This window comes from Vidua chalybeata, chromosome 6 (genome assembly GCF_026979565.1).
Source record: "Vidua chalybeata isolate OUT-0048 chromosome 6, bVidCha1 merged haplotype, whole genome shotgun sequence".
NCBI classification, from domain to species: Eukaryota; Metazoa; Chordata; class Aves; order Passeriformes; family Viduidae; genus Vidua; species Vidua chalybeata.
The window spans coordinates 1,019,307-1,044,048 of NC_071535.1; the positions used below are offsets into that span (position 1 = coordinate 1,019,307).

The 24,742-nt window shown below is 48.8% G+C and overlaps 2 protein-coding genes across 5 annotated transcripts in view; one reads left to right on the top strand and one right to left on the bottom strand.

The window, feature by feature from the left end:
• FANCM (FA complementation group M) overlaps positions 1-24,742 on the top strand; it is a 57,003-nt gene that overhangs the window by 4,322 nt on the left and 27,939 nt on the right. For 2 of the 3 annotated variants that reach the window (XM_053945901.1, XM_053945903.1), the window contains exons 5-9: positions 18,604-18,735; positions 19,522-19,654; positions 20,506-20,634; positions 21,049-21,150; positions 22,514-22,701. In XM_053945901.1, coding sequence (XP_053801876.1) covers positions 18,604-18,735; positions 19,522-19,654; positions 20,506-20,634; positions 21,049-21,150; positions 22,514-22,701 — 684 coding nt within the window. The remainder of the gene's footprint in view (positions 1-18,603; positions 18,736-19,521; positions 19,655-20,505; positions 20,635-21,048; positions 21,151-22,513; positions 22,702-24,742) is intronic. The other variant, XM_053945902.1, reaches the window with a different exon arrangement.
• On the bottom strand, positions 434-10,534 carry LOC128789740 (heme-binding protein 2-like). Of its 2 annotated transcripts, XM_053945910.1 has the most exons (6): positions 10,306-10,534; positions 7,283-7,374; positions 6,097-6,238; positions 4,478-4,661; positions 3,299-3,507; positions 434-2,051 (listed from the first exon to the last, which is right to left on the bottom strand). In XM_053945910.1, exons 1-5 carry the CDS (start codon positions 10,532-10,534, stop codon positions 3,336-3,338), a joined length of 819 nt encoding a protein of 272 aa, XP_053801885.1. In that variant the 3' UTR covers positions 434-2,051; positions 3,299-3,335. The 2 variants fall into 2 exon arrangements, with proteins under 2 accessions (XP_053801885.1, XP_053801884.1); XM_053945909.1 differs by having other exon boundaries at positions 434-3,507.

Here is a 24,742-nt window from a genome sequence, read left to right on the forward strand (position 1 = left end):
GAAATTTAAAGTAGTTCTGCATGACTGCAGGTGCCTCTGTTGAGGGCAGGGCTTTGTTTTGGGGTGTTTCACTTGGGGTTTAAGCTGTGGTGAGCACTTTGGCTCCACCAGCCTTGCCTGAGCTGCCCTGTGGCTGCAGAGCTTTCTGCTTCCTTCCTCTGCTCTGGATTTGCATCTCAAGCGCTGCTGCTTTCCTGGAGGGCTCGACTTCTAGGAACAGCCAGGGCTGCAGGGCAGGTTTGCCAAGGCCAAGCCTCGCTTCTGGAGGCCTCAGCACTTGGGGAAGTGGCTCCTGGACCTCAGCTTCTGGGGCTTGAGGTGACCATTTCAAATCTGGGGCTTAAATGGCTTTTGGAAAATCGGAGCAGCATCCCAAGGCAGGAGAGCAAGAGCACCTGTGTGTGCTGCAAGAACGAGAGCCAGGTGTCCTGTGCACAGTAAAATCATTCTTTAATTGTGCCAAACAGTAAACAAGACAACATTTCAGTGTGAGCAAAGGACAGTGTCAGACAGCACAGCACAGCAATGCCAGAGGAACTCTGTGGAGATGTCTTTACATACCATAAGCGAGGCCCTGAGTATCACAATAGCTGGAATCAACTTTTTAGGCACTAACTCTGGTTTGGAAAATACACAGTATGCAGGACAACACTTATCTGTTAAGGCTACATCATTTAATCTTCCAGAAATAGGGGTGAATGCTGATTTATTATCTCCTTTCCTGAGTGGAAAGCTAATAATTTCACATTAAAACTGAAAATCCATGAGTGGCTCCCAAAGTAGAGCCACGGCTGGATAACAAAATACCTGTTTGAGGCAATCTTGCCTGACGTGGTGTTGTCAGATCAGAGTAACAGCGATGTTTGCTTGGCATTCACTGGTGTAACAACTAAATAAACTGTGTTTTGTGTCAGCTGAACACTGGAGCTGTTGGTCCCTGTGCTCCTGAGGGCCAGTGACAGCTGTTGGTACCAAGCCATAAAGTGTATCTCCAAACTGGAGCTGAAGGAGGTTGTTTTTGTTGGTTTTTTGTGTTTTTTTGTTTTTTGTTTTTTTTTTTTTTCTCAGCAGCAGAAGCCATCTAACACAAGTCAAAATAAATAAATACTATCTTGGGATTCACAGTTTGCCATAAAGAGCAGGGATGCAGGTGGGAGGTCAGCAAACCCAGATCTGCTCGTGCTTCAGGGATGTTTCTAGAATGTCACCCACAGGGAGCTGAGCCACAGGAGGGGTTGGCAGGGACATCAGACACAGCAGATGCTTTTGCAGGAGAGGTTTAAAATGTGAATTATGTACAAACTGGCGCTCTGTGGTGAGAGGATTTCACTGCTTCCAGGAGCTATCCAACATCTGTTGCACCAAAGCATAATGAGACTTTTCCCCACTGGCAAAAGCAATCAGATGGCAGAAATTTCTTTAATTTGCCATAAAATCTTGTCAGAGATGAAAATGATTTTTATGTGCTCTTATAAGAATCTGGGGAGGATATGAGGACAAATCTTTTATTTAATGCCTCCCTGGCCCCTCTATCAATTCAGTTTTAAAAATATTTTCACTGTTTTTCTTTAATTAAAATCTTTTAGTTTAATACTGGCTGGAATTTGAAATTTTCCTTCTCCCAGGCTGTGACACTGTATTTAATTTTAGCTTATTTGGGTTTTTTTTTTTTCCTCTCCATAAAGACTCTTGGCTTTTTTTTTGTGTTAAAACTAAGGCTTTTGTGTCTCTCTTTTATGTTCTGTTTCCTTTTCTCCCTCTCCTTGCTGCTTTCCCAAGGAATCTCTGTGCCCAGCAGGCACCAGAGGGCACCTTGGTCCTGCTTAAGCCAGAGCCACTCTGATCCTGCTGCTCAGGGAGAGGTTTTGGGTTGGGCACAGAGCCCTCCCTCCCTGTGGGACCAGGAGGCTTCGGGTTCTTTCAGAAGTCCTCCACAAATCCATTTTTGGAGTTGTTTTTTCACCCTGCTGTGAGTTAGCAGCCACTGGCTCTGGTTGCTGGTCTGTGTGTTGGAATTAAAGAGCACAGAGGTTCTGCTGGAACCCTAAATCCTGTAACCAATAAATAATGCTGGTGATGTACTCAGTGAATTTCACATCAAAAGACATTTACTTCTATTAGGAATAAACTCTACCATCCTGTCAGTAAGGGGAGACATTAAGGGAGGGATTTTGGAGAGCAAAATTGTTTGCTACCCTGACTCTAAAGTGCAGCAGGTGCTCTTGGGCTGTGTGGAACAGTGGGAATGCTGCTCCCACACCTTCTGGGGGCTCTGGAATGTGGGAGCTCGGCCTCTGCAGCCAGCCAGGCTGGCAGCTGTGGGCTTATCACAGGGGTGAAGGGCAAAACAAAGGACAAATTGAGATTAGGAAGAAAGAACTCTCACAGTGAGGGTGGTCAGATGCTGGGACGGAGCCCAGAGGGGCTGTGGGCTCCCTGTCCCTGGGGATGCTCAAACCCAGCTGTGCTGCCTGGAGCAGCAGCCCTGCCCTCAGCACAGGTGTCTGCCCCAGGGCACTCCCAGCTGAGGTGTTCTCTGTGGATATTTGTGTCATTTATGCCATTAACAGCCAGAAGTACTGAACAATTCACTCCAGCTGCAGTGCTTTAGCACCCAGCAAAGCTGTGAGAATGAACTGTTCAGAAAACTGCAGTTAAAAATAGCCAGTGTCTCCTTAGGAATGCCAGAGCCAGTCATGGGATTCCTGGGAGGGTGTGATGAGGATAACCTGTAACTTTGCTGTCAACATGTGAGTGAGCAGTAGGACCGTGGTGCCTTTTTGGTCTCTCTCAGACTCGGGGTGCTTTGGTTGGGAGCTTTCTGAGGTGAGCTTTGGGGGTCTCTGTGCCACAGCTGTCAGCACTGGCCTGTTCTTACTCCATGCTCTAATCTCAGGGGGCTAAATCTGGTAGTTCTCCTCAGGAGCTGAGACCTGGACATTCTTTCTCTGCCTGTGTGAGGTGGGTTTGGTGTGTCACACTGAAAGCCCCCGCGGGGTCTTTATGCAGTGCCAGGGCTCCAGGATATCCCCAGGGACCACCCCGAGCCACAGGCAGGCTAGGGATGCCAATAAGTGCATGAGGGAAGAGGTTTCTGCCTCCCTTACCTGGTCAATAAGATGGATAAGGTGAACTCACTTTTCAGGTGCTAAAACCCTCGGTTAAATCTGTGTGAGAGCAGTCAGGGTGGCCGTAGGGATCTGTGGCTGGGGAGCTGAGCTGGGCTGCTTGTTCCTAGCCCAGCTGAGAGCCCCGTTGCTGACCTGTGAGGGGGGACACCCGGGCTGCCCGGCTTCACCTGTGAGAGGGAGGAGGCTCCGTGGGGCTGCGGGAGCTCAGGGCCGCTGCAGGAACCAGATCTCGTTGTGGCGGTTGGCGGCCGCCGGGTTGGTGTAGCCGGCGATGATGAACGTGTCCCGCAGGCACAGCTCGGGGCTCTCCAGGATGGCTGCCAGCAGGCTGATCTCTCTCATGATGGAGTCTTCGTTGGTGATCCCTCGGAAGCTCCTGCAGCGGTCAGTTCAGATCAGCTGCAGGACCCACAGCTCCCTGACACAGGCGGGGGTGGCTCTGCACCCAGGCAACAGCGACAGGACTAAAGGGGACAGCCCTGAGCTGCACCAGGGGAGGTTTAGGCTGGACATGAGGACAAAGCTCCTCGCAGAAAGAGTGTTCGGGCGTTGCAAAGGGCTGCCCAGGGAGGTGGTGGAGTCACCATCCCTGGAGGTGTTTAAGAAAAGCCTGGATGTGGCACTGGGTGACAAGGTGGTGTTAGGTCATAGGTTGGACTCAATGATCTCAAAGGTCTTTTCCAACCTAGTTCATTCTGTGATTCATTTTAAACCCACTGCTTTTCCAGAGCCACTGTTTCATTTTTCCAGAGCCACTGTGTTCATTTTAAACCCACTGCTTTTCCAGAAATGCCTTCTGAAATACTTGGTTGTGTTTCACCAATGGTACTGACTGTGACTGATCCCAATCCATTTTTTCTTAAAGTTTTCTGTGCCATGTCAGACACTTTGTTCCTGACTACACAGATTAGTCTGAGGGTGTTTTATCGCACATTTACAGATGCATCATTTTACCAAGTAATTCATATAAATATAGAATAACCTGAGCTGGAAGGGGCCCTCAGGGATGGTGGAGTCCAATCATGGCCCTGCCCAGACCCCCCCAGCAATCCCACCCTGGGCACTCCTGGCAGTGCTGTCCAAAGGCTCCTGGAGCTCTGGCAGCCTCGGGGCCGTGCCCATTCCCTGGGGAGCCTGGGCAGTGCCCAAACCCTTTCCCTCTTATAAATCTGTAACCTTTATTTCCTAACCATGCCGTTTATAAAATAGGCAGCTCTTGCACCTCCTGAAAATGAAGTTTTACCATTTGCTACCTTTTACAAGGTCTAAAAAAATCATAACGTGCCCAGATTGAGAGCTGGACGTTTTTCCTGTGTTGAGCAGAGGGGAATGAAAGCATTTCTCACCTGCTGTAGACAATGGTGGCAGGCCACTCCTCGATGATGATGTCGGAGTCGAAGGGGTGCGGGGGCTCGTCCTGCAGCACCTCGGGCAGGTAATAGGCCACTGTCACCGCCTGTGTCATCGCCGACTGCGCCTCGTTGGTGTGCACGATGGTCACGATGGGCACGGTGATCCCCAGGTACAGCCCTGCCCACGCACGGGGGAGAGCGTTCAGGAGACACAGGAGAGGCTTTGCACGCTGTGCCTGCCTTGCCGAGTTTGGGCTGAATTGTTGCAGTGAGCTCCAGGGCTTAATGAAGGGATTTCACGGGGGTGCTTTGGGCAGTGCGGGGTGTGCTCCGAGCTGGAAGTAGCAGTGAGTGCCCAGAGCAGCTGTGGCTGCCCCATGATCCCTGGAAGTGTCCCAGACCAGCTGGACACTGGGGCTTGGGGCAGCCTGGGACAGTGGGAGGTGTCCCTGCCGTGGTAGGGGTAGAACATGAAGCTCTTTAAGATCCTTTCCCCCTAAACCTTCTCCGTGATTTCCCTGTGCTTTGTAGTTTGTGTGTGTGTGTGTGCAAATGTTTGTGCATTTGTGTCCAAAACACAGCATTTGGTGAGCTCTCCCCTCTTTGTGGAGGGCAGCGAGTTTGCCTGAAGTCTTTTCCCCCTCCTAAAAGAGTTGTGTTATCTTCAAACTGACCTTGTGTCATGGCTTAAATATTTGGGAACAGAATTGCAGGCCAGAGAAGGGGCTGCTCTTTGAGTGACTTGGTTGAGGGTTTGCTGTTGTTAAAAATGTTGCAGTAGTTTTTTTGCACTGTTGTGTGTTTGGATTGCAGGAGGCAGAGGGAACTTCCCTTCTGTACAGTTTGATAACAACCCTGCTGGAGCTAAAATTACTTTTAAAACACATTAAAATGTTAAAAGAATGGGGAAGTTACCTGGGGAAGGAAAAGCTTTTGAGATCAATGTTTGTATTTTCTTGGAAAGATACTTAAGGGCTGAGTCAATTGCAGCACAGAGCATTGAGCATGGCTAAACTTGATAGGAACTGGAGGATGAAAAATATGAGAACTGATGTCTGGAAGTGAAAACCAGATTAAATTGGATTGGACACCAGGTGCACATTTTACAGGCAGGCACAAGCTCTCAAGGACATGGTGGATTTGCCATTATTTTGAGCTAAAACTGGATTATCTTTCTGGAAAACATGCTTCAACCACAAATTTGCCATGTCCATTGGGACAGGGACAATTTAATATCTTGAACTAAAGGGAAGGAGGCAGAAAACTCTCTGCTCTCTTTTGGTATCACGCTCTGCCAGGTGATTTCAGTGCTGCTGTGAAAATGAAACCCTGAAAATCCTGTAGCAAATGGCAGATTTACAGCAGAGAGCTTGGAGCAGCCTGGGACAGTGGGAGGTGTCCCTGCCATGGCAGGGGTGGCCCTGGGTGGGATTTAAGCTCCTTCCAACCCAAACCATTCCGTGATTTCTATGATTTTTCTGGAAAGGCTGTATCATGGAAAAACATCCCTATAGGGTGTGTATTTGGGAAAAGCTGTTCAAAGCATCTCCCTGATTAGGAGAGAGGGCAGAAATACAATTTTCTGGCTGCTGTGGGATCGAGGTGTCCATTACCTGAGGAGTTCTGCTCACAGATGTACCTCATGAGCTTCATGAAGCCAAGGCAGATGCTCTGCTCGTACTGCTTCTCTTTCATTTTGATACAAGCCCACTTGGCTTTCCCATACTGCCTCTTCTCATAGAGCAGATCTCCCAGCTGCAAACACACAGGGAAGAATTTGGGATTGTAGCTTAATCATCTAAAAACATCAGCCAAGCAAATAAATACAAGTTGAGCACAAGAACTGCATATTTTCAGCTCTCAGTGACATGACCTTGAAAGAAACATGAATTTTAATCCTTCCTCCTATAAACCAAGGAATACACTGCTGATTTTGGATCAAAACTGACTTCAGCAGATTTCAAGGTAGTTCTCCTTTAAAATAAGGTTCTGTCATCTTTTGGACTGGCACTATTAAACATTTAGTTGCAATTAACACTGAATAGCCTTATTTTTTTAACTGCAGTTGTTATGGTAATACTGTAACATTAAAAAATGCTTTCAACATAAACAGTCAGGAGTCCCAAACTTCATTTAAATGCACTTGGTGCGTTTAAATGAAACACACTCAAATGATGGTATTTATAAGTATGAATTATTTAAATCTATTTAAAAGAAATATGGCCAAAAAGTCCTCATAAATGGTCGCTAAAGGTTTTCATGGTTTTTAATTTAAGGTTAAACATTTGTTTGCACATTTCCTGAGCTGGAAACAATTTGCTGTACATTAATTTCAGTTTTTTATTAGAGGATAAGATGGGTTTATAAATTGCTGCTTTGTTTCATAATGATCCATGATACAGGAGTACATTTCTGGTTTTAAATTCAGATCTTCATCTCTTTCAAGTACTCTTTGCCAAGGTTTTATCAACATGACAGTAAAGGAGCAAATGCACCAATTTAAGTGAAGAAAATGGGCATTTTATTTCAAATGGCAAAGTAAGAGGGGTTTTTCTAAAATTATGTCTCAAAGGCTGTAATTCCTGGCCATCTTCTGGCTTGCCTGATAGTTTCTACCTCGCAAGAAAGAAAATTACACATGTACAAGGGATGAGATGTTCCAAGTGGGAGGGAGTGGCACAGTTACAATGCTTTGCACTTGATGTTCAGAATCCCCATCAGTTAAAAGCCCTTTCTAAGGAGCCCCATCTCTGGGAGCCAGGAATGCCAGCCCTGCACAGCTGGGAGGGGCAGCAGTACCTTCTCCTTGCGCTGGATCAGGGTGAAGGGGATGCTCTGCCTCTCCTGGGGGTTGTTATTCCTGGTCAGCTGCTGGATGGGCTCTGCCATGTCTGCAACAGAACCACACAGTTCCCACGTGAGGCTGCAGAAACAAGACTGAAAAGTGCTTCATTCCCTTGGGGTCTTTGTCACTGCTTTTGTTTGCTCTTCCCTAGGCCAGGAAAAAGCTTTTCCTAGGAGAGGTTACCTGGGTTCTGCCCCTGTGCTGTTAGGAACAGGTTTGCCTCTCCCATTCCCTAAATTTCCAGCTACCCAAGTGTCCATGGAAAGCTTTTGACTGGGCCCCATTTCCTGGCCCTGTGCAGGGGACATTCCCAATTCAGCAACTCTTGTGCTGTTGGATTCAGGTGTATCCACACAAAGGAAATTAGGTTGGCTGCTCTTGTTGGAAACAGTGCTGTGGGAATGAATTTCCAAAGGATGTTTAATGTCTAAAGGTGCAGTTATAATTGTGCTTGCCCTGACATCAATTCTAGCTGAAGATCATGAATAAATTCTGCTTAGGAATTGATCCCTGACAGACAGGCTTGGAAACTGTGGATCCAAGGTCAGTCTTAGGCATGGAACTTCTCTCTTCCACAAGAGTTGGTCCCCTGCCTTCCAGAGCTGAAGTGGTGAAGGCATTTGTGTACTTAGAGGATTAGAAATTTGATTTTATGTGCAGTGTTTGACAGTCTGGATGTGAATTCCTGCTCTGCTGCCCCATGCTGTGTACTGGACATGCAGGAAAAAAGAGGAGTTTCAGCTCCCAGAGCCCTTTTTGGGGAGTTTGAGGTGCCTCAGGGTCTGAGTGGAAGAGGCAGGATAATGGGGGAAGAGAGTATTATCCATGTTTGAGAGGAGAGGAGAATTAAGATGCAGGAGAATTAACTTGGCCGAGGTCACTCAGTAAACCTGTAGCTGAGCTGGGAATCAAACCTCCATCTCCTGGCATCCAGTCCAGGGGTTTAGCCTTAAGAGTATTTGGAATAGTAGAGATCCTTAAACAAATGGGAGGGAAAAAAGCTACATTGTAGTTAAGTGTAAACATTTTTTTCTTTGCAATATATCACTGGGAAATATTTAAAATGTAACTAATAACTTACATGTAAATGAATCTCTTTGGAGGCTGAGGGGAAAAATAAAAGTGGATCAGAGCTCAGCACTGAATTTTCCAAGAATTAGGAAAGCTTTCAGGACTCCAGAAAAGTTAACTCTATTTTTAGATTACTTTGTCAATTAGTGTGGGGGGGGTTATGTTTTTTGCATTCCATATTAATGCAGAGGATGAGGATTACAACTGATTAAAGTCCTTTGGGGAGTTTTATCCTTCAGTTTATGAATCTGTTGTCCCAGTCTGGAGATCCCCACCTGCACAGGGCCAGGCAGGCAGCAGAGGGACAGGGACAGATGTGTTTTCTCAAGGCATGGTTTCAGTGATGCACAGGGATCATCCAGTGCAGCCCCTGTCCCTGCACAGACCCCCCAAAAATCCCACCCTGGGCATCCCTGAGGGTGTTGTCCAAACCCTCCTGGAGCTCTGGCAGCCTCGGGGCTGTGCCCATTCCCTGGGGAGCTTTTCCAGTGCTGATTCCACCCTCTGGGGGAAGAACCTTTCCTAAAATCCACCCTAAACATTCCCTGGCCATTCCCTGGGTCCTGTCCCTGTCCTTGTCACAGGGGGTTCCTCCTTCTGGAAAACCCCCTCCTCCTTCAGCCCTGGACAGGACCTTGTATCACTCTAAAAAACTTGCATTATTCTATCTTGATTTAGTAGCATGAGCAAAGCTGTAATACTGTATAACTGTGTGACAAAAACCTGGTCACACGCTGCCTTTGACATATTCCTTGGACTTTGTATCCCTCCTCATGGAATTTAGGGATTCCACTGCCGGGCACCAGGCCAGCAGGTAATTCTGTGGGAAGGGCTCTGGTGTTCTGCTGCTCTCAGGAGTGTTAAATAGAGACCCTCCGTGCCCTGGGGATCCCGGAGCTGTCAAATTCCAGCATTCCAGCCACAAACCCGAGGCTGCTGGAGTGAGTACAGACACTCTGGGATGGCACTGGGCATCCAGAGACCCCTCCAGGGGCAGCGAGAACAAGGCAAGGCAGGGAGCTCTCTTCAGACCCATCTTACCCTTCTTTTAGCACATTAATTATCATTAAAGCTTTACACAGTTAAGATAAGACTTCAAGGTGTGGCTGGAAAAGGGTGGACTCTATTTGCTGTGTTGGAATATAGAAAGAGTTTTTTAAAGAGTCTTTAAAGATTTAATACTGGTAATGTCCAGCACAGCCTGGGCAAGGTTTGGCTCTGCCCACCTCGGGGAGGATGTTACCTGCACGGCAGAGATGCTGCAGATCTCTGCTCCTCTGGCCAGGACAGGGCAGAGTTAAAGTGACCGAGCTGAGCCTCTGGCGACTCTGCTGCTTGTTAGGAGTTCTCTGACTCATCAGTCTTTCAGATTCTCCAGTCTTTCTTAAAATTGAAAACAACCGATTTCTGACTAAGATGAGCCTGGGAGCCTCGCTGTCAAAAGCAAATCAATCCTTCACTTGTTTACTCTGTGCCATTTTTAAACACGGCCCTCCTTCCTTAAAGAACTATATAGGGGATATTTTTTAGGAAGAACGCTTTTGCAGGTAGTGAGTTTAATATTTAATTAGCTCTGAAAACTCGCAGTGATTGTTTTTAGTGCTAATAGGTCACTTAATTAGCTCTGAAAACTCGAACTGATTGTTTTTAGTGCGAATGGGTCACTTAATTAGCTCTGAAAACTCGCGCTGATTGTTTTCAGTGCGAATAGATCCACCCCAGCGCTGCTGCAGCCGCTTCCCTGCCTTATGGGAAGCTTTGCATCGCCCTGGGTGAAGCTTTAGCTGCTTCCGAGCCAGACTCCGGTGGCTCAGACTCACGCAGGACTTGGCTGGGTGTTCATTGCCGCGTCCCGTCCCCGGGGCCATCCCGCCTGCCCGTCCCTGGTCCCGCATCCCGGCCTTACCTCGGGGCACGTCCACCTGGTGCCCCCGGCCCACGCTCTGCCAGTAGCTCAGCAGCCGCTCCTGCTCCTCGTCGTCCATGCGCTCGGCCGCCTCCTCCTCCAGGCTGCTGCCGTGGCTGTGGTACGCCGAGTCGGGGCTCTCCTCGGCCAGCCCGTCCAGCTCCTCCAGCGTGATCGCGGCCGGGCCGCCGGGCCCCGCGCCGCCCATGCGGCACCCGCCCGTCTCCATCCCCGCTCCGCGCCGCGCCGCCGCCGCGGGGCTTATCTAGGGACCGGGGGCGGGCGGAGCGCGGGCACCGCCTCTGCCCGCCCAGGGCTGGGCACCTGGGAATGCATGGAGGGATGGATGGGGGAGCGCGGGCACCGCCTCTGCCCGCCCAGCACCGGGCTGGGCACCTGGGAATGCATGGAGGGATGGATGGGGGAGCGCGGGCACCGCCTCTGCCCGCCCAGAGCCGGGCTGGGCACCTGGGAATGCATGGAGGGATGGATGGGGGAGCGCGGGCACCGCCTCTGCCCGCCCAGGCTGGGCACCTGGGAATGCATGGAGGGATGGATGGGGGAGCGCGGGCACCGCCTCTGCCCGCCCAGGGCTGGGCACCTGGGAATGCATGGAGGGATGGAGGGATAGGGGAGCGCGGGCACCGCCTCTGCCCGCCCAGGCTGGGCACCTGGGAATGCATGGAGGGATGGATGGGGGAGCGCGGGCACCGCCTCTGCCCGCCCAGCACCGGGCTGGGCACCTGGGAATGCATGGAGGGATGGATGGGGGAGCGCGGGCACCGCCTCTGCCCGCCCAGGGCTGGGCACCTGGGCATGCATGGAGGGATGGAGGGATGGGGGAGCGCGGGCACCGCCTCTGCCCGCCCAGAGCCGGGCTGGGCACCTGGGAATGCATGGAGGGATGGATGGGGGAGCGCGGGCACCGCCTCTGCCCGCCCAGCACCGGGCAGGGATGGATGGAGCCAGGGATGGGGCACCCGGGCAGGGATGGATGGATCCAGAATGGATGCCTGCTCCTGGTACCTTCACCCCGTGCTGCAGGGACCGAGCAGAGCAGAGCTTACACAAGTTTGTGTTCTGGCTGTTTTCCCATTCATTCCCTCTCTCCCAGCTGTTCTCTTTGTCGTGTTTTCCCCACTGCTCTTCGTGTCCTGTTGGTCATTCTTTATTGTGATTTTATTTTGCTGCCTTCAAACCACACTTTAAAAACAGATCTTTCATTTTATTAGGAGATCTCTGAGGTCTTGCCAAAATATTAGGGGTGCAAAAACTCAGGGATATTTTGTTACTGAAGCCCAGCTTCGGAAGTTTTCAGCTGTGTAATTTTGCAGTTGCTGAGACAAGCCTTTGAACGAGGGAGATGAGCAGCCCCATTATGGGGTGGATATGGCAATTAAAGCAGGATCTGGATTTGAATCAGGAGTCTGTCTGGACTCTGTTGTCTTTTATTCCAAATTTAACATGGAATGGTTGTTGTGGCCCTTTTTGTGCGGGCAGGAAAGGGAATCCTGGGGCATTTAGGGGTTTAGAATAATAGGAAAGTAGTATTTTCCTGTGCACTGTTGATGCTTCCAGGGAAAGCTGGAGTTGGGGATGTGACTGTTGTGATGCTTCGTCTGCCCCCTCCTTTTTCCCTTTTTCTGGGCACTCCCTTTCTCCCAGCTCAGCTTTGGCTCCCCAGCCCCAGGGGCTGAGCTGGCTGAGAAAATGAACCCTGAATTGCCTCAGAGGCTGAGATGTGCCAGTCCTGATGTGCTCCTGGCAGGGCAGACCCAAATCCTGCTGTGCCTTGGAAGTGCTCCTTGGGGAATTCACAGCCAGAGGCACAGCTGCCCCTGGGAATGTCCTGACAGGGTTTTTGGGGTGCAGGGGTTGCAGGGAGTGAAGCACGGGTCACTGAGGGGGTTTGGGCTCTGGCCTATGGGCTGTGAATCAGCACCAGAGGCTCTGGAATTCACTGGGAAGGCAAATCTTGGAGCAAGGCTGGAGCTGTGCTTGTTTAAGTGTCTGGGTGGGTGCTGATCCGATTTCACGGGCAGCTGCCCCAGAGCAGCACCACGGGCTCCCCCCCTGCAGGGAATTCTCTGGCAGTGGCCACAGTTCCCTCTCAGAGCTGGCTGAACCCTCAGTCCCTAAGGGGAGGCACAGTGGGAACCCATCCCTGCCCCAGGTAAATCCCACATCACACACTCCAGTGCTGGGGATGAGGAATTTTCCACTGAATTTGGGCAGCTGGGTTGTCAGTACCAAGGCAGGGCATCCTGGCTCTTGGAGATTTCTTCCAGGAACTGGCATTCCCATTTGAGGCAATGTCTGGATGTTCTTCTTCTGCCCATTCTGCATAAATAATTCATGGAAAACAGTCCCAACTCTTTTGCTTACACATTAATTATAAGAATTAATAGTTGTTTAAATGAAATTATTTCTAAGTATGAAGCATCTTTGCTGGAGATGAGAGAAAAGACAAAGAAAAACCAACCAGCAGAAAAAGAGTTTAAAATCACGGCTAAATTTGTCTATATATGTGAAATGCCACAGAATATTGACTATGAGAAAGAGGCTGGGAGGAGTTTAAAATCCTGTTTTAAAAATCCATCTGTACAAATTACTCTGTGTGTATTTCATTTGTCTTTGATTCCTGATGAGCTTGGTAATTACTGCATTTGACAGAGTGCTGAAGATGTCATGGGCTGTGTCTGGATGGATAACAGAGGAACTTGTTGTTACTGCAGGTGAAAAAAGCTGATTTTTTTGCTTTATTTGTTGTGGTTTTTTTCCCCAAACTTGCTGATTTTGTTTATGACTGCTGGCTAAGAAACAGCCACTCTTGGAAAAAACATATTTTTGGTAGTGCTGTGTTCTCTGTGCATTCCTGGCAGGTTCTATCTCTGAATGAAACAGAAAAACTGATATTCAGCCTTTAAAAATTTCAGATCAAAACCATCCTCAGTGGATGCTCCTTTCTGTCTGACAGTCACTTACTGAGTGGTGGGTTGATGTAGAAAAGCCACTTCTCTTTTAACATTTCTCAATAAAAAGTAAAATTGTCCATGGTGAAATTAGTTGAAAAGTAAAAACTGGAGGTCTTGTTTTATAACCTTTAGGAAAGGAAAAATGCTGTAACAGGAGAAAACTCAGCTGTTAGAAAAAGACAAAGGATTGGATTTTTTTGCTTCCAGGGAAGAACAGTGAATTTTCAGTGTGTCTCATGTCCCTGGAAGACTGGGAAGGGTGTGAATGAGTTAATATAAACTTAAACAAAACCGTGGTGCCGAGATCATTACTGGGCTGAGCAGTATTGGGTTTGGAGAGTGACAGGATCAGCTAAAATCCACCCTACCCTGCTGTGCCCTGCTGCTTTCCTTCCTTTATTGGCCAGGTGAGAAAACGCCAGGAAGGAATTGCACAAAATGCACTTTTCTGCCCGGTTCAGAGTTTGTTTGTCACGACTCTGAAGTTTTACAAGAGAATAACTAAAACTCAGTGCCAGTCAGAGCTCCAGAGCCTCCCCAGCTGGCAGACACTAAACGTGATTTTCTCCTGGAAGTTACTTTTGGGGATACTGGCTGCTGCATGGACACTCCCCAAGGTATCACAGTGGGGGAACCCAAACCTTCCTGGTTTCAGTGCTGAAACAGAGCAGGGAATGCTCTGGATCATCCTCTGCCCTTCCCTGGAGCAGTGGGGGGGCTCTGGCTGCGCTCACACTCCCTGCAGGATCTCTGCCCTGGGGCAGCCTGGCCGCAGCCCGGCTGTGGGAACCCCTCCTGAGCCTCCCCTTGCCCTGCACTGCCTGCCTTTGCTCTCTTCCTCGAGAACGTGGGGATCTGGAGCAGCTCAGTGCCCGTGAGGTGCACGGCCAGCACGGATCGGGATTTCTCCTGGAGCTCTTGGTTGTTCCCTGCTCCTGCTTTGGGGGATCCCCTTAGGACAGAGCAGGGGGTTGGGGTGTGGTGCTGCCTCACTGGCACTGCCTGGGCTCCTTTCCTTCACACCAGCTCAGCCCCAGCACGCTGGGAAAGGGGCCCTGGATAGCCAAGGCCAGGTTGGACACAGGGGCTTGGAGCAGCCTGGGACAGGGGAAGGTGTCCCTGCCATGGCAGGGCTGGGATGGATGGGATTTAAGGTCCCTCCAACCCAAACCTGCCTGGGATTCTCTGTTGAGCACTGACAGTGCTGGAGCCAGGGGGTTTGGAGGAAGGTGCAGCTCTCCTTCAGCCCAGTGTGGCTGCTCCTCTGTAAAAGTGTGGTTTTCCTCTGTAAAACCCAGTCTAAAATCCCTCCCAGGGGAGGCTGGGAGCATTTTGGGAGCTCCTGAGGAGGGGATGCACCTTTGGAGTCCCTGTTTGTGGAGGTCCTGTCTGCTTGGCAGCAGGTTTCTGCCACCCCTCCTTCTCCACTGGGAAAGAAAAGCCACTCTAGCAGTTATTTATGGGTGTTTTTCTTTGGTAAAGAACCCCTGCAAATCTGCACTAAAATAATTAGGTCAGGCGTTAGTTTAGAGCCTTTGTTTTTATTGTGCCAACAGAAAACAGATTAGGAGCAGTTTTTAGTGAGGTGTAGCTGGCACAGGAACAGCTCTTTGCCCTGTACACAAGCTCCTGTCAGAGCTCCAAAAACAGGTTCTAAGCTCATCATGGGCTCCAAGAACTCGTTGTGGTTTGCTGTGGGAGATACCTCAGAACAGAGGGAGTCTTTGTGCTCTTGGCAGCTTCAGTGCAGGATGGGAGAACTCTGCCCGTTGTCTTTTATCTGCTGGCTGTAAATCTGTCAGCTCTGAGCTCCAGCCACTGAGCTGGAGAAAGCCACCAGTGCTCCTGAGCAATTAATTGGAATTAATTCTACGGCTGTGTTTGGGTAACACGACACCGAAGTGTTTTGGAAAGGCTGAGGGGACTTTTCCAGAAGTATTATCTTTTTAATTAAAAATGAAGGTATGGAGGCAAGATAAGTGTAATCAGTGAGCAGTGCCTGCTGCTGAGGCTCTCCTAAGTAGGTTGTGTTTACTGTTCCCTGGGTGTTCTGAAGCTCCAGGTGACTGGATCCTGCTGCCTTTCATAACAGCACCAGGGTTGTTTTGCAGAGGGTGATTAAATCAGACAGGGGTGTACATTGAGAAAACAGGGACAATATCATTTTCTTACATGTTAGAAACTAGGTCAAGGGATGAAACAGAAAAGTACAGGTAATGGAAATTGCTTTTTAGAAGAGAAAGCTCTGCAGCAAGTATAGGATATGATAAACCAGTGCTGAAATATCAGATTTAGTGGCCATTACTTTTTAATGAAAATATTAATTTCTTTTCAAAAGGAACATTTGTGAAAAGGCTGAATCTGTTTCCACTACTTGAGACAGTTTAAACTTCATCTTTAGCATTTCAAGTGTGCTCATGTCCGGCTGTTTGGGGTTTGATGGGAGGGTAATGAGCTATTTCAGTATCTATTCAAATAAAAAGCACTGAGTTCTTCCTTCATGGTCAGCATTTTGGTTTATTTGGTAAATGCCTCTTCCTGTAAGCTGGCACAGACATCTCTGTCTCTGTCCTTTTAAAGGGACTCACCAGGTACAGCCTGGATTGAAAAACAGCAGAACAGTAACAAACTCTCTGATAAAACACCAAGTTTTGAATTTTAAACCCTTAAAACTAAACTGCATGTTTAATTTTGTTCTCACTAATTTGAGAAATGAACCCTTTGTGCATTCAGCCCTCCCAGTGGCTTGGTGAATGGTTTTGGCTGTATTTTAAGAAAATAACATTTGATTTCTTCATTTATTTCCCCCCTTTCTTCCAGAAATTCCTGGCACTAGTGTAGCCTCCAGTTGGTGTTTGCTTGCTGGTGGTGTTAGAGGTGTTAGTGATTTATTTGGCTTAATTAATCCATGAGCCTTAATTAGAAGGAATGCCTGGGGATGGAGTGTCCTGCCTTGCTTTCCCTGGGAGCTGTGAGGCCGTGACCCAGCTCCCCTGTGGATAAAGGAGAGCTGGAAGGGCTTGGGAAGGCCTTGGAGTGTCCCAGGTGACACCTTTGGGTGTCCCAGGTGCCCCAGGGGACACGGAGCGGGCAGGGAGGGGCTGTCCCAGGCCTGGCTCCCATCCCATGGCCCAGGGTAAAGTCAGGGAATGGTTTGGCTTGGAAGGGACTTAAATCCCATCCTGTGCCATGGCAGGGACACCTCCCACTGTCCAAGTGTCCAGCCTGGCCTTGGGCACTGCCAGGGATCCAGGGGCAGCCACAGCTGCTCTGGCAATTCCAGCCCAGCCCTTCCCACCCTCCCAGGGAAGAGGAGCAGCCCAAGATGCCCCAAAGCACTCCGAATCCTGGCTCCATGTCTGTGACTCCCTTTAGCTGCTGTAAGCTGCTTTTCCTGCTGGCTGCAGTGTGCAGTCTGGAGTGACCTGTGGCCATGGATGGGCAGGCTGGAAATTCCCCAGCACGGCTGCCCCACTTCAGCTGGGGCTGCCACAACTCTCCCTTCGCCCTTCCAAACTTCTCCTTGTGTTTTTGATTCTTTGGGGGATTAATGCTGCTGGCATTGATGATGGCAGTTACTCCCACTCCGTTCCTTAGGATTTTAGATTAGAGTCAGATTAGATATTGGGAAGGAATTCTTGGCTGGGAGAGTAGGGAAGGGCTGGGCTGGAATTGCCAGAGCAGCTGTGGCTGCCCCTGGATCCCTGGCAGTGCCCAAGGCCAGGTTGGACACTGGGGCTGGAGCAGCCTGGGACAGTGGGAGGTGTCCCTGCCATGGCAGGGGTGGGATGGGATGGGATTCAAGGTCCCTTCCAGCCCAAAGCATTCTGTGATTCTCTTTTCATTTTAAAGCCACACAGGTTCTGCACGCAGAGTAAGAAGATAAAAGAAGGCCTATAAATAAACAATATTATAAACTAATTTCTAGACTAAACTATAGGAATAATCAAAGTGAGCAGCCAGAAGTTAAACTGAGCTGCCCCTACACTGCCAGGGCATCAGCAGCATGTACATGTTAAGGATATTTGTGCACCCTAACAGCATCTGGGAACCCAGCACAGGAGCAGTGCCTGGAGTAACAAATGGAATGTTGTTACTCAGGGATAAACACAGGCTGAGTTCTACACGTGGCTTTCTTTACCTCTCAGGACATTTTCTCCCCACTGACTCCACTGCTGGGATCAGTGTTGGAAGCCTGACTTAGGCCTGGCTTTATTGGTTTAGTTGGATGTTTTTCAGTGATCTGAAGGGACACTAAAGGGATTAAGCATTTGTTACACTATAGCCCTCTTAGGGCAGGGCAGCTGGGCTGCTGCTGGAGTGCCTGGGACACTTGGGGAACACAGCGTGCACCGAGGTAGCACTGGGAAACTGTGTCAGCTTTGGAGAAGCCTGTTCTTGTGCACTGGGTTTTTTGGGGCCCTTGGGGGGGCCAACAGTTTGTCAATAGTGTTTGTGGGACAAATCTGATTACTGCAATTATGGCAGAGTTAGTGCTCAGGCCAAACTAAGTCTGTGGAAAAATCCTGACCACCTAAGGCTGGGAAGCAAAGAGGAAAAACAGGATTAAGATGCATTAGTGCAGGTTATTGTCCTTGCTGCAGCGAGGTGGAAAGCAGGTACATGTGATGTTTGAAAAGAAGCTGTGTTTTGGGGTGGGTTCTGCAGGAAAGGGGACACGCTGCTGTGCCTGTGCCCGTTCCTCCCTGCTCGTGTCTCCCAGCTCCCATCCCTTGCACACAGATCATGTTGGCCAGTCCTTCACCCACTTTAGTCTTCTCAGAGGTGAATCCAAGTGTTCCTGGGATCAAGGTGCCATTGGAGTGTGAGCAGTGAGTGAGAGGGGAGCTGCAGCCCCTGTTCCATACCTGGTGTCCATCCCATTCCTCTCCCTCTCTGCTGGCTCAGCCCTTGTCCCAGTCCAGATACCAGGGGGATTTTGCCCTCCTCAGTTCCTGGGTGGATCCAGGGTTATCCTGGGGCAGGAGGGTGTGGGAAGGGACCCCCAAGGATCATGGAGTCCAACTTCTGACTCTGCACAGGACACCCAACAACCCCCTCTGTGCCTGAGAGTCTTGTCTAAGTGCTCTGGCAGGAATTTGGGGAATTAACCTAAAAACAACCTGATTATGGAGAACTTCCACTGAGGCAGAGCACCTGGTAAGGTAACACAGCACTCCAAATTCAGCACAGCTCACTTTGAAAAGTCCTGTGTCTCAAATGAAACCAATGAGCTGCTCATGTTCTGTTGTGCAGGATCTATAAAAATAAAATAATTTCAAAGGGCTCGCCCCCCTTCACCTCTGCTGGGTTTTGGTTGCAGGTGCTGGAAGCATTTGCTGGGCGCCTGATTAAGGTGGGAGTTTTATCCAGGAGGGATATTCCCAGCCTGACCAAGTACCAGATCATCCTGGCAAGGGATCAGTACAGGAAGAACCCCTCTGCACAGCATGCAGTAAGTTCTTTATTTATTTCATGTTATTAAAGTAGTGAATAAATAGGAATAATCCATTGTTACAATATTTCCGGAGACATTTTAAGTAGATTTCTGTTTTTAGCCAGGGAATAAAATAGAATCACAGCACGGTTTGGGATGGAAGGGATCTTTAAGATCACTTATGAAATCTGTAAAATATTCCTAATTGTTCCACATTTCTGGATGCCAATATAGAAGAGTTAAGGAAAAAATCAAGCACTCCATGTAAGTGAAATTGCTTTGAGAACTTACATTGTAATCACTGAGAGCCAAGTTTTCATTTTCCCCTCAAAGGTATGTTCCTGCTCCTTTTTTTTTGGTAAATCCTCCTGGAAAGGTCAAATTTTGTAAACTTAAAGCAAATTGCCTGAAAAAAGACCGTGTGCCTCAAAAAGAGCAATGGGAAATCTCCTTCAGTGTAAGCAAGGCAACTTTCCTGACTTAATTCCATAGCCTGAGTGGATGTGCCAGAAATCCCTGGTTTTCCCAAATGCTGATGGTTCAGCTGTCTGAGGGTTGATGAGCTAATTTTGGGAGATAATACAGATATTTTGGAGAGTGTTTTGGAGGTGGAAGAGGATTGCCTTCACTGAGCATTGTGCAGTCTGTCCCCTGGGGGCTCGGATGGACAAACTGCTCCCTGGGCATCACTTTGGGGTTTGCTCTGCTCCTCAGGTGTCACTCTGGTTTTGGGCAGGAATTGCAGTGGGATTCCTGCTCCTCAGCCACTTCCTAACTCCATCAGAGTCTGCTTTTCTCCCCCAGGGAATCCATCAAGGCATCATTGAAGGAGACTTTGCCCTTTGTATCAGTCTGTACCACGGGTACGAGCTGCTGCTGCAGATGGGAATCCGCTCCTTGTTCATCTACCTGTGGGGAATCATGGATGGATCCAAAGGTGAAATCTCCTCAGGAGCATCCTTCCTTTCAGCTCCACTCTTCTCCTTTCATTCACCTCACTGTATGGCTGGTTTGGCACAAAACACCTTAAGGAATGAGGGGTTGCAGATGGATTTGGTGTTTTGTTCCACTTATTCACAGAATTCACAGAATCACTGGGCTGGAAGAGACCTTCAGGATCATGGAGTCCAACCCAGCCCCAGCACCTCAACTCAACCCTGGCACCCAGTGCCACATCCAGGCTTTGTTAAACACCCCAGGGATGGTGACTGCACCACCTCCTGGGCAGAACATTCCAGAGCTTTATCACTCTTTCTGTAATAACTTTTTCCTGATATCCAACCTGAATTTCCCTTGGTGAAGCTTAAGGCTGTGTGCTCTGGTTCTGTCAGTTCCTGGAGAAAGAGCCCAGCCCCAGCTGAGCACAGGCACCTTTCAGGAGCTGTGCAGAGTGCTGAGCTCACCCCTGAGCCTCCTTTTCTCCAGGCTGAGCACCCCCAGCTCCCTCAGCCATTCCTCGCAGGGTTTGTGTTCCCAGCCCCTCTCCAGCCTCGGGTTTGTGTTCCCAGCCCCTCTCCAGCCTCGGGTTTGTGTTCCCAGCCCCTCTCCAGCCTCGGGTTTGTGTTCCCAGCCCCTCTCCAGCCTCGGGTTTGTGTTCCCAGCCCCTCTCCAGCCTCGGGTTTGTGTTCCCAGCCCCTCTCCAGCCTCATTGCCCCCTCTGGACGTGCTCGAGCATCCCAAGATCCTTCCCAAAGTGAGGGGCCAGAGCTGGGCACAGTGAGGTTTGTTAAGGGCAGAGTCTGTTTGGGAAAGCAAAGGGAATCTGAGGTGTCCCAACTCTCTCCAAAGGGTTGTCCCGCACCAAGACCGAGCTGGGGCGCAACGAGGACTTCATGGAGCTCTACCAGCAGCTTCAGGACATGTTCTCAGACACTGCTGTGACTCCTGAGAGTGGAGGTGTTTGCAAGGGCACAACAGGTCAGGATTCCCCCCTCAAGGACAGAATATTCCTGTTTAGAAGTTGTGCTGTGCTGGCTGCTGCTCTTTATTCCAGATTGAATTCCCAATGTTCTGTCTCTCCCTCCTTCTCATTCTTCCCTCAGTGGTTTTAGCTATTTTCAATGAAGTTTTCTATGTTTGAAGTTTTTTATTTGCTCTAAAATGAAAGTTAAAATACAACTGTTTCACTGTGAGTCTTTTCCAGTGTAACAAAGTAACACCACTTTCTCAAAAACTGGGTTTAATGTTCTTCTGCCAGCAGTTTATTATTTTGTTTAGAACCAGTGTCAGGATTTGACTTAGGTAATTACAGTGGGAGGGAATGAAGTTCACTGAACCTTCCTGCTTGCTACAGGTTTATTTACATCTTTCATTACTTTATTTCCTTTCCAGCATTGAAAAAGAAAAAGGAATTTATCTACAGCCATCCAAAATTAAAGAAATTGGAGGAAATTGTAATAGAACACTTCAGATCCTGGAAACAGGGATGTTCTGGTGAGTACCAACAGCTCAGGAGAATCTGGGAATGGAAACAAGGAATATCCTTCTGATTGATTTCCTCCTTTGTGCTGCTTTACTGCTTTGATATTTTGTCCCCTCTAGAAGAACTTCACCATAAGATTTCGATAAGATAAAACTTCCTATAAGTTCTCGTTACTGATTTGATATAAACTGCTCTAACAGCTGAGTAAAACAGGGATAGGAAACTCATTGCCAGTTTGTCCTGGCAGTCCCCCCTCAGTCCCTGCTGCAGTTCCATGAACACATTTAAGGACCTTAAGGATAAAAGTTCTGATATCCAGCCTGAGGATAAGAATTAACAACTCTGAGGCATCAGTTTGAAGTTCAAACCCTTCAGTTACATTCCCCTGTCCCTCATTCTTTTTCATCTTGATGAAGACATCATTCAGATCTCTTTGGTTTTTGGATGTTTCAGTTTCTTGATTCCAGGCTTTGGAATGATTACATGAGTAATAATAACATTTGTTTTACATCTTGTTCACTTTTTATCTTGCCTGTTTGGATCTTTGTGCTCAGTGATGTTCTGATAATTTCTGACCTGCCCTTCCCTCTTTGTTTTTGTGTTTTTTTTTTCCTCTCTTGGATGCCCTGTTCTCAGCAAACCTTTGAAATGACTGATGTTTTCTGGTAGGCAACTTTGTTTCCCAGTTGTGTGTTTGTAACTTTAGGATACCTCCCAATGCATTCAATGTAATTCACTCCTTTTTCCCCTTCCCATTCAGAGTTCTTTCTGTCTTCACAACCTTCCTCCTTTTGCCTCCACTTTAAAAACCCTGCATTTGAGATGGAAAGGAAGGGAATTCATGCCCAGATTCGTCAGCCATACCTGGAACAGCACCAGCCCTTTCTGTTCCATTCATTGCCCCTGGATCCCTGGCAGTGCCCAAGGCCAGGTTGGACACTGGGGCTTGGAGCAGCCTGGGACAGTGGGAGGTGTCCCTGCAATGGCAGGGGTGGCACTGGGTGGGATTTAAGGTCCCTTCCAACCCAAACCAGTCTGGAATTCTGGGATTATGGTTCTGCTGCCCTGAGGGTCCTGAAATGGAGATGACAGCATTGTGAACTTCATTCCAAAACACTTCCCATCCAACCCCAGCTTTTCAAAGTGACTTTAGTAAGGGTGCCTCAGATAAAGACATTCTCATTCTCACATTCTCCAAAATTAGAGCATGCTTTGATCCAAAGAGGAATTTTTCAAGGAGGTGGATCTTGGAGCATTGTCTGCCCATTTTCTCTTCCCATTAAGTGAGACAAGAGCTGTGAATGTATAACTTCTGGGGGTGCCCCGTCCTTTTTTACAGATCATTCTATTAAAACCTGACATTCTCAAATCCAGCAGATGAAGACCAGAGTGAAGGCTCAGCTGGGGACACGAGGGTGATGATCTTCTCCTCGTTCCGGGACAGCGTGCAGGAGATCGCCGAGATGCTGGCCCGGCTCAGCCCGGCCGTGCGGGCCATGACCTTCGTGGGACACTCCTCGGGCAAGAGCACCAAAGGCTTCACCCAGAAGGAGCAGCTGGAGGTGAGGTCTCGGGGTCTGGGTGCTGGGATGACCCCAAGAGTGTAGAAGTCGTCGTTTCCCAGCCCTGCAGCCAAAGAAGGAGTCTGAATGCTCAGGGTCGGCTTCTCAAGGGTGTTCATTTTCCCTTCTCTAGAACATTCTCTCTCTGCCCTGCTGAGCTCTGTCCAGCAGCTCGGCCATGGCATTCTGTCTGCCCTCAGGGCAGTGTTCACATTTTATACCAAAAACTCCGTGTGCTGTGGTTACAATAACGTGCCAATGTCTGTCATTGGTGTTGGACAGTGTGTCTGTGCCTGAAACCAACAGAAAAGTGTCACCAGCACAGCAAGACATGGAGGGCAAGGAGCAGGAGAAGGAGGTCAGGACACGCCCAAATCCCTCCATCTTGTACCCCTGAACCCCATTCTAAAAGCCCCAAAATTCCACTTTTCCACCCTGTGTTAATTCATCTACCACACTGCTCAAACCCTTGTGGCTGTAATTCCTCACACAGAGTTGTCAGTTTTTTCCATGGGCTAAAATGGAAGCCACAGGTGTTTTTGACTTGGTGCCAAGGTCTGTGAGCCCCTGCCAGGGTCTCAGACAGCCAGGGCAGCCAGAGGGATCTCCTGGACTCCGACAGTGAGGGAAGAGGAGGCTTGGACTAGGAATTAGTGATAAGAAGCATTAATTGTGTAAATGACTCCAGGAGTATGGACTGTGTGGCTCTGGCTGAGCTGTAAGTGTCGTTGGTAAATCCCTGTGCAGTCCAGTGGTTTCCAGACTATCTAAAATGATTCCCGCTGAACAAAATAGACCAATAATTCATATATCTTTATTATATATAAATATAATTATTATAATTTATATTATTTATATTATATTACCAACTGCTAAATTTAGATGTCAAAAATCTGGAGAAATATGTGAATACATGCTCTAGGAATTTTATTTTTCTTCTAGGTAGGAAAGATTTGATCTAGCATTAAATTATGATCTAGCAAAGCTAAAAAAAAGAACTCCTAAAATATGTAATTGCTAAGATGGGAGGATCAGTTTTACAAGAACACCATGTTTGGAGACAGAATAAGGTGCGCTTTTTCCCCTTTATTTTAGAATTAAAGAGCTGAAATGCTGATGTTGGTCACACTGGGGTGTGGTGTTTGTTCACAAGGTAGCAGCTGGAAAACTTAAAAAGACAAAATTTGTCATTTTAGAATTGTCTTGGTTTGAACAGCCAGGTGTCTGCTGAGGAGGGCAGGAGCCTTCCCTGAAATGGAAAATGGAAACTCCCTCCCTGTGAATTATTATAATTTTGAAATTAAGGGGCTCTCAGGCAAAGATATGGGAGCAGGAATAACAGTTTTTTACCGGGGAAATTAAAAATACAAATGCAATAGTACAAAAAAGAAACCAAACCCTGCCAGAGTCAGAGCAGGCCCTGGCAGGCTGTGGGTCAGGCTGGTGGCAGCAGTGCCATTCCATGGGGGCTCAGCCCTCCTGCAGTGCCAGCTGTGCTTCTGCTGGAGCAGGATCCTGGACAAGGCTGGAGTTTTCCTCTGGAGCTCCAGGGCTGCTGGAGATGGGCCTGGGCTCCCTCTGGGAATGCAGTGGGGCAGAAAGCTGCTCCTCTGGGAATGCAGTGGGGCAGAAAGCTGCTCCTGTGGGAATGCAGTGGGGCAGAAAGCTGCTCCTCTGGGAATGCAGTGGGGCAGAAAGCTGCTCCTCTGGGAATACAGTGGGGCAGAAAGCTGCTCCTCTGGGAATGCAGTGGGCAAAGGCTGCTGTGGTGTCCCAAAGGCTCAGATTGGATCCAGGTAGGAATGCTTGGCTCCTCCCCTGGGCACAGCCTCTCCCCATGGGATGATGGAATTTTCTCAGCCATGCAGGGACACTCAGTGGCCATGAACAGCAGAGATCTCCTGGAGGGAGGATTGGCTGTGGGAGAGACAAAGAAAACTGCCCAGAGAACAGAGGATAACTGCCCCAGCTCTGGCAGATCTTACCACCCAGGACAAGAATACAAAAGGGTTTTCCCGCTGAGCTGCTCAATCCCGTTCCC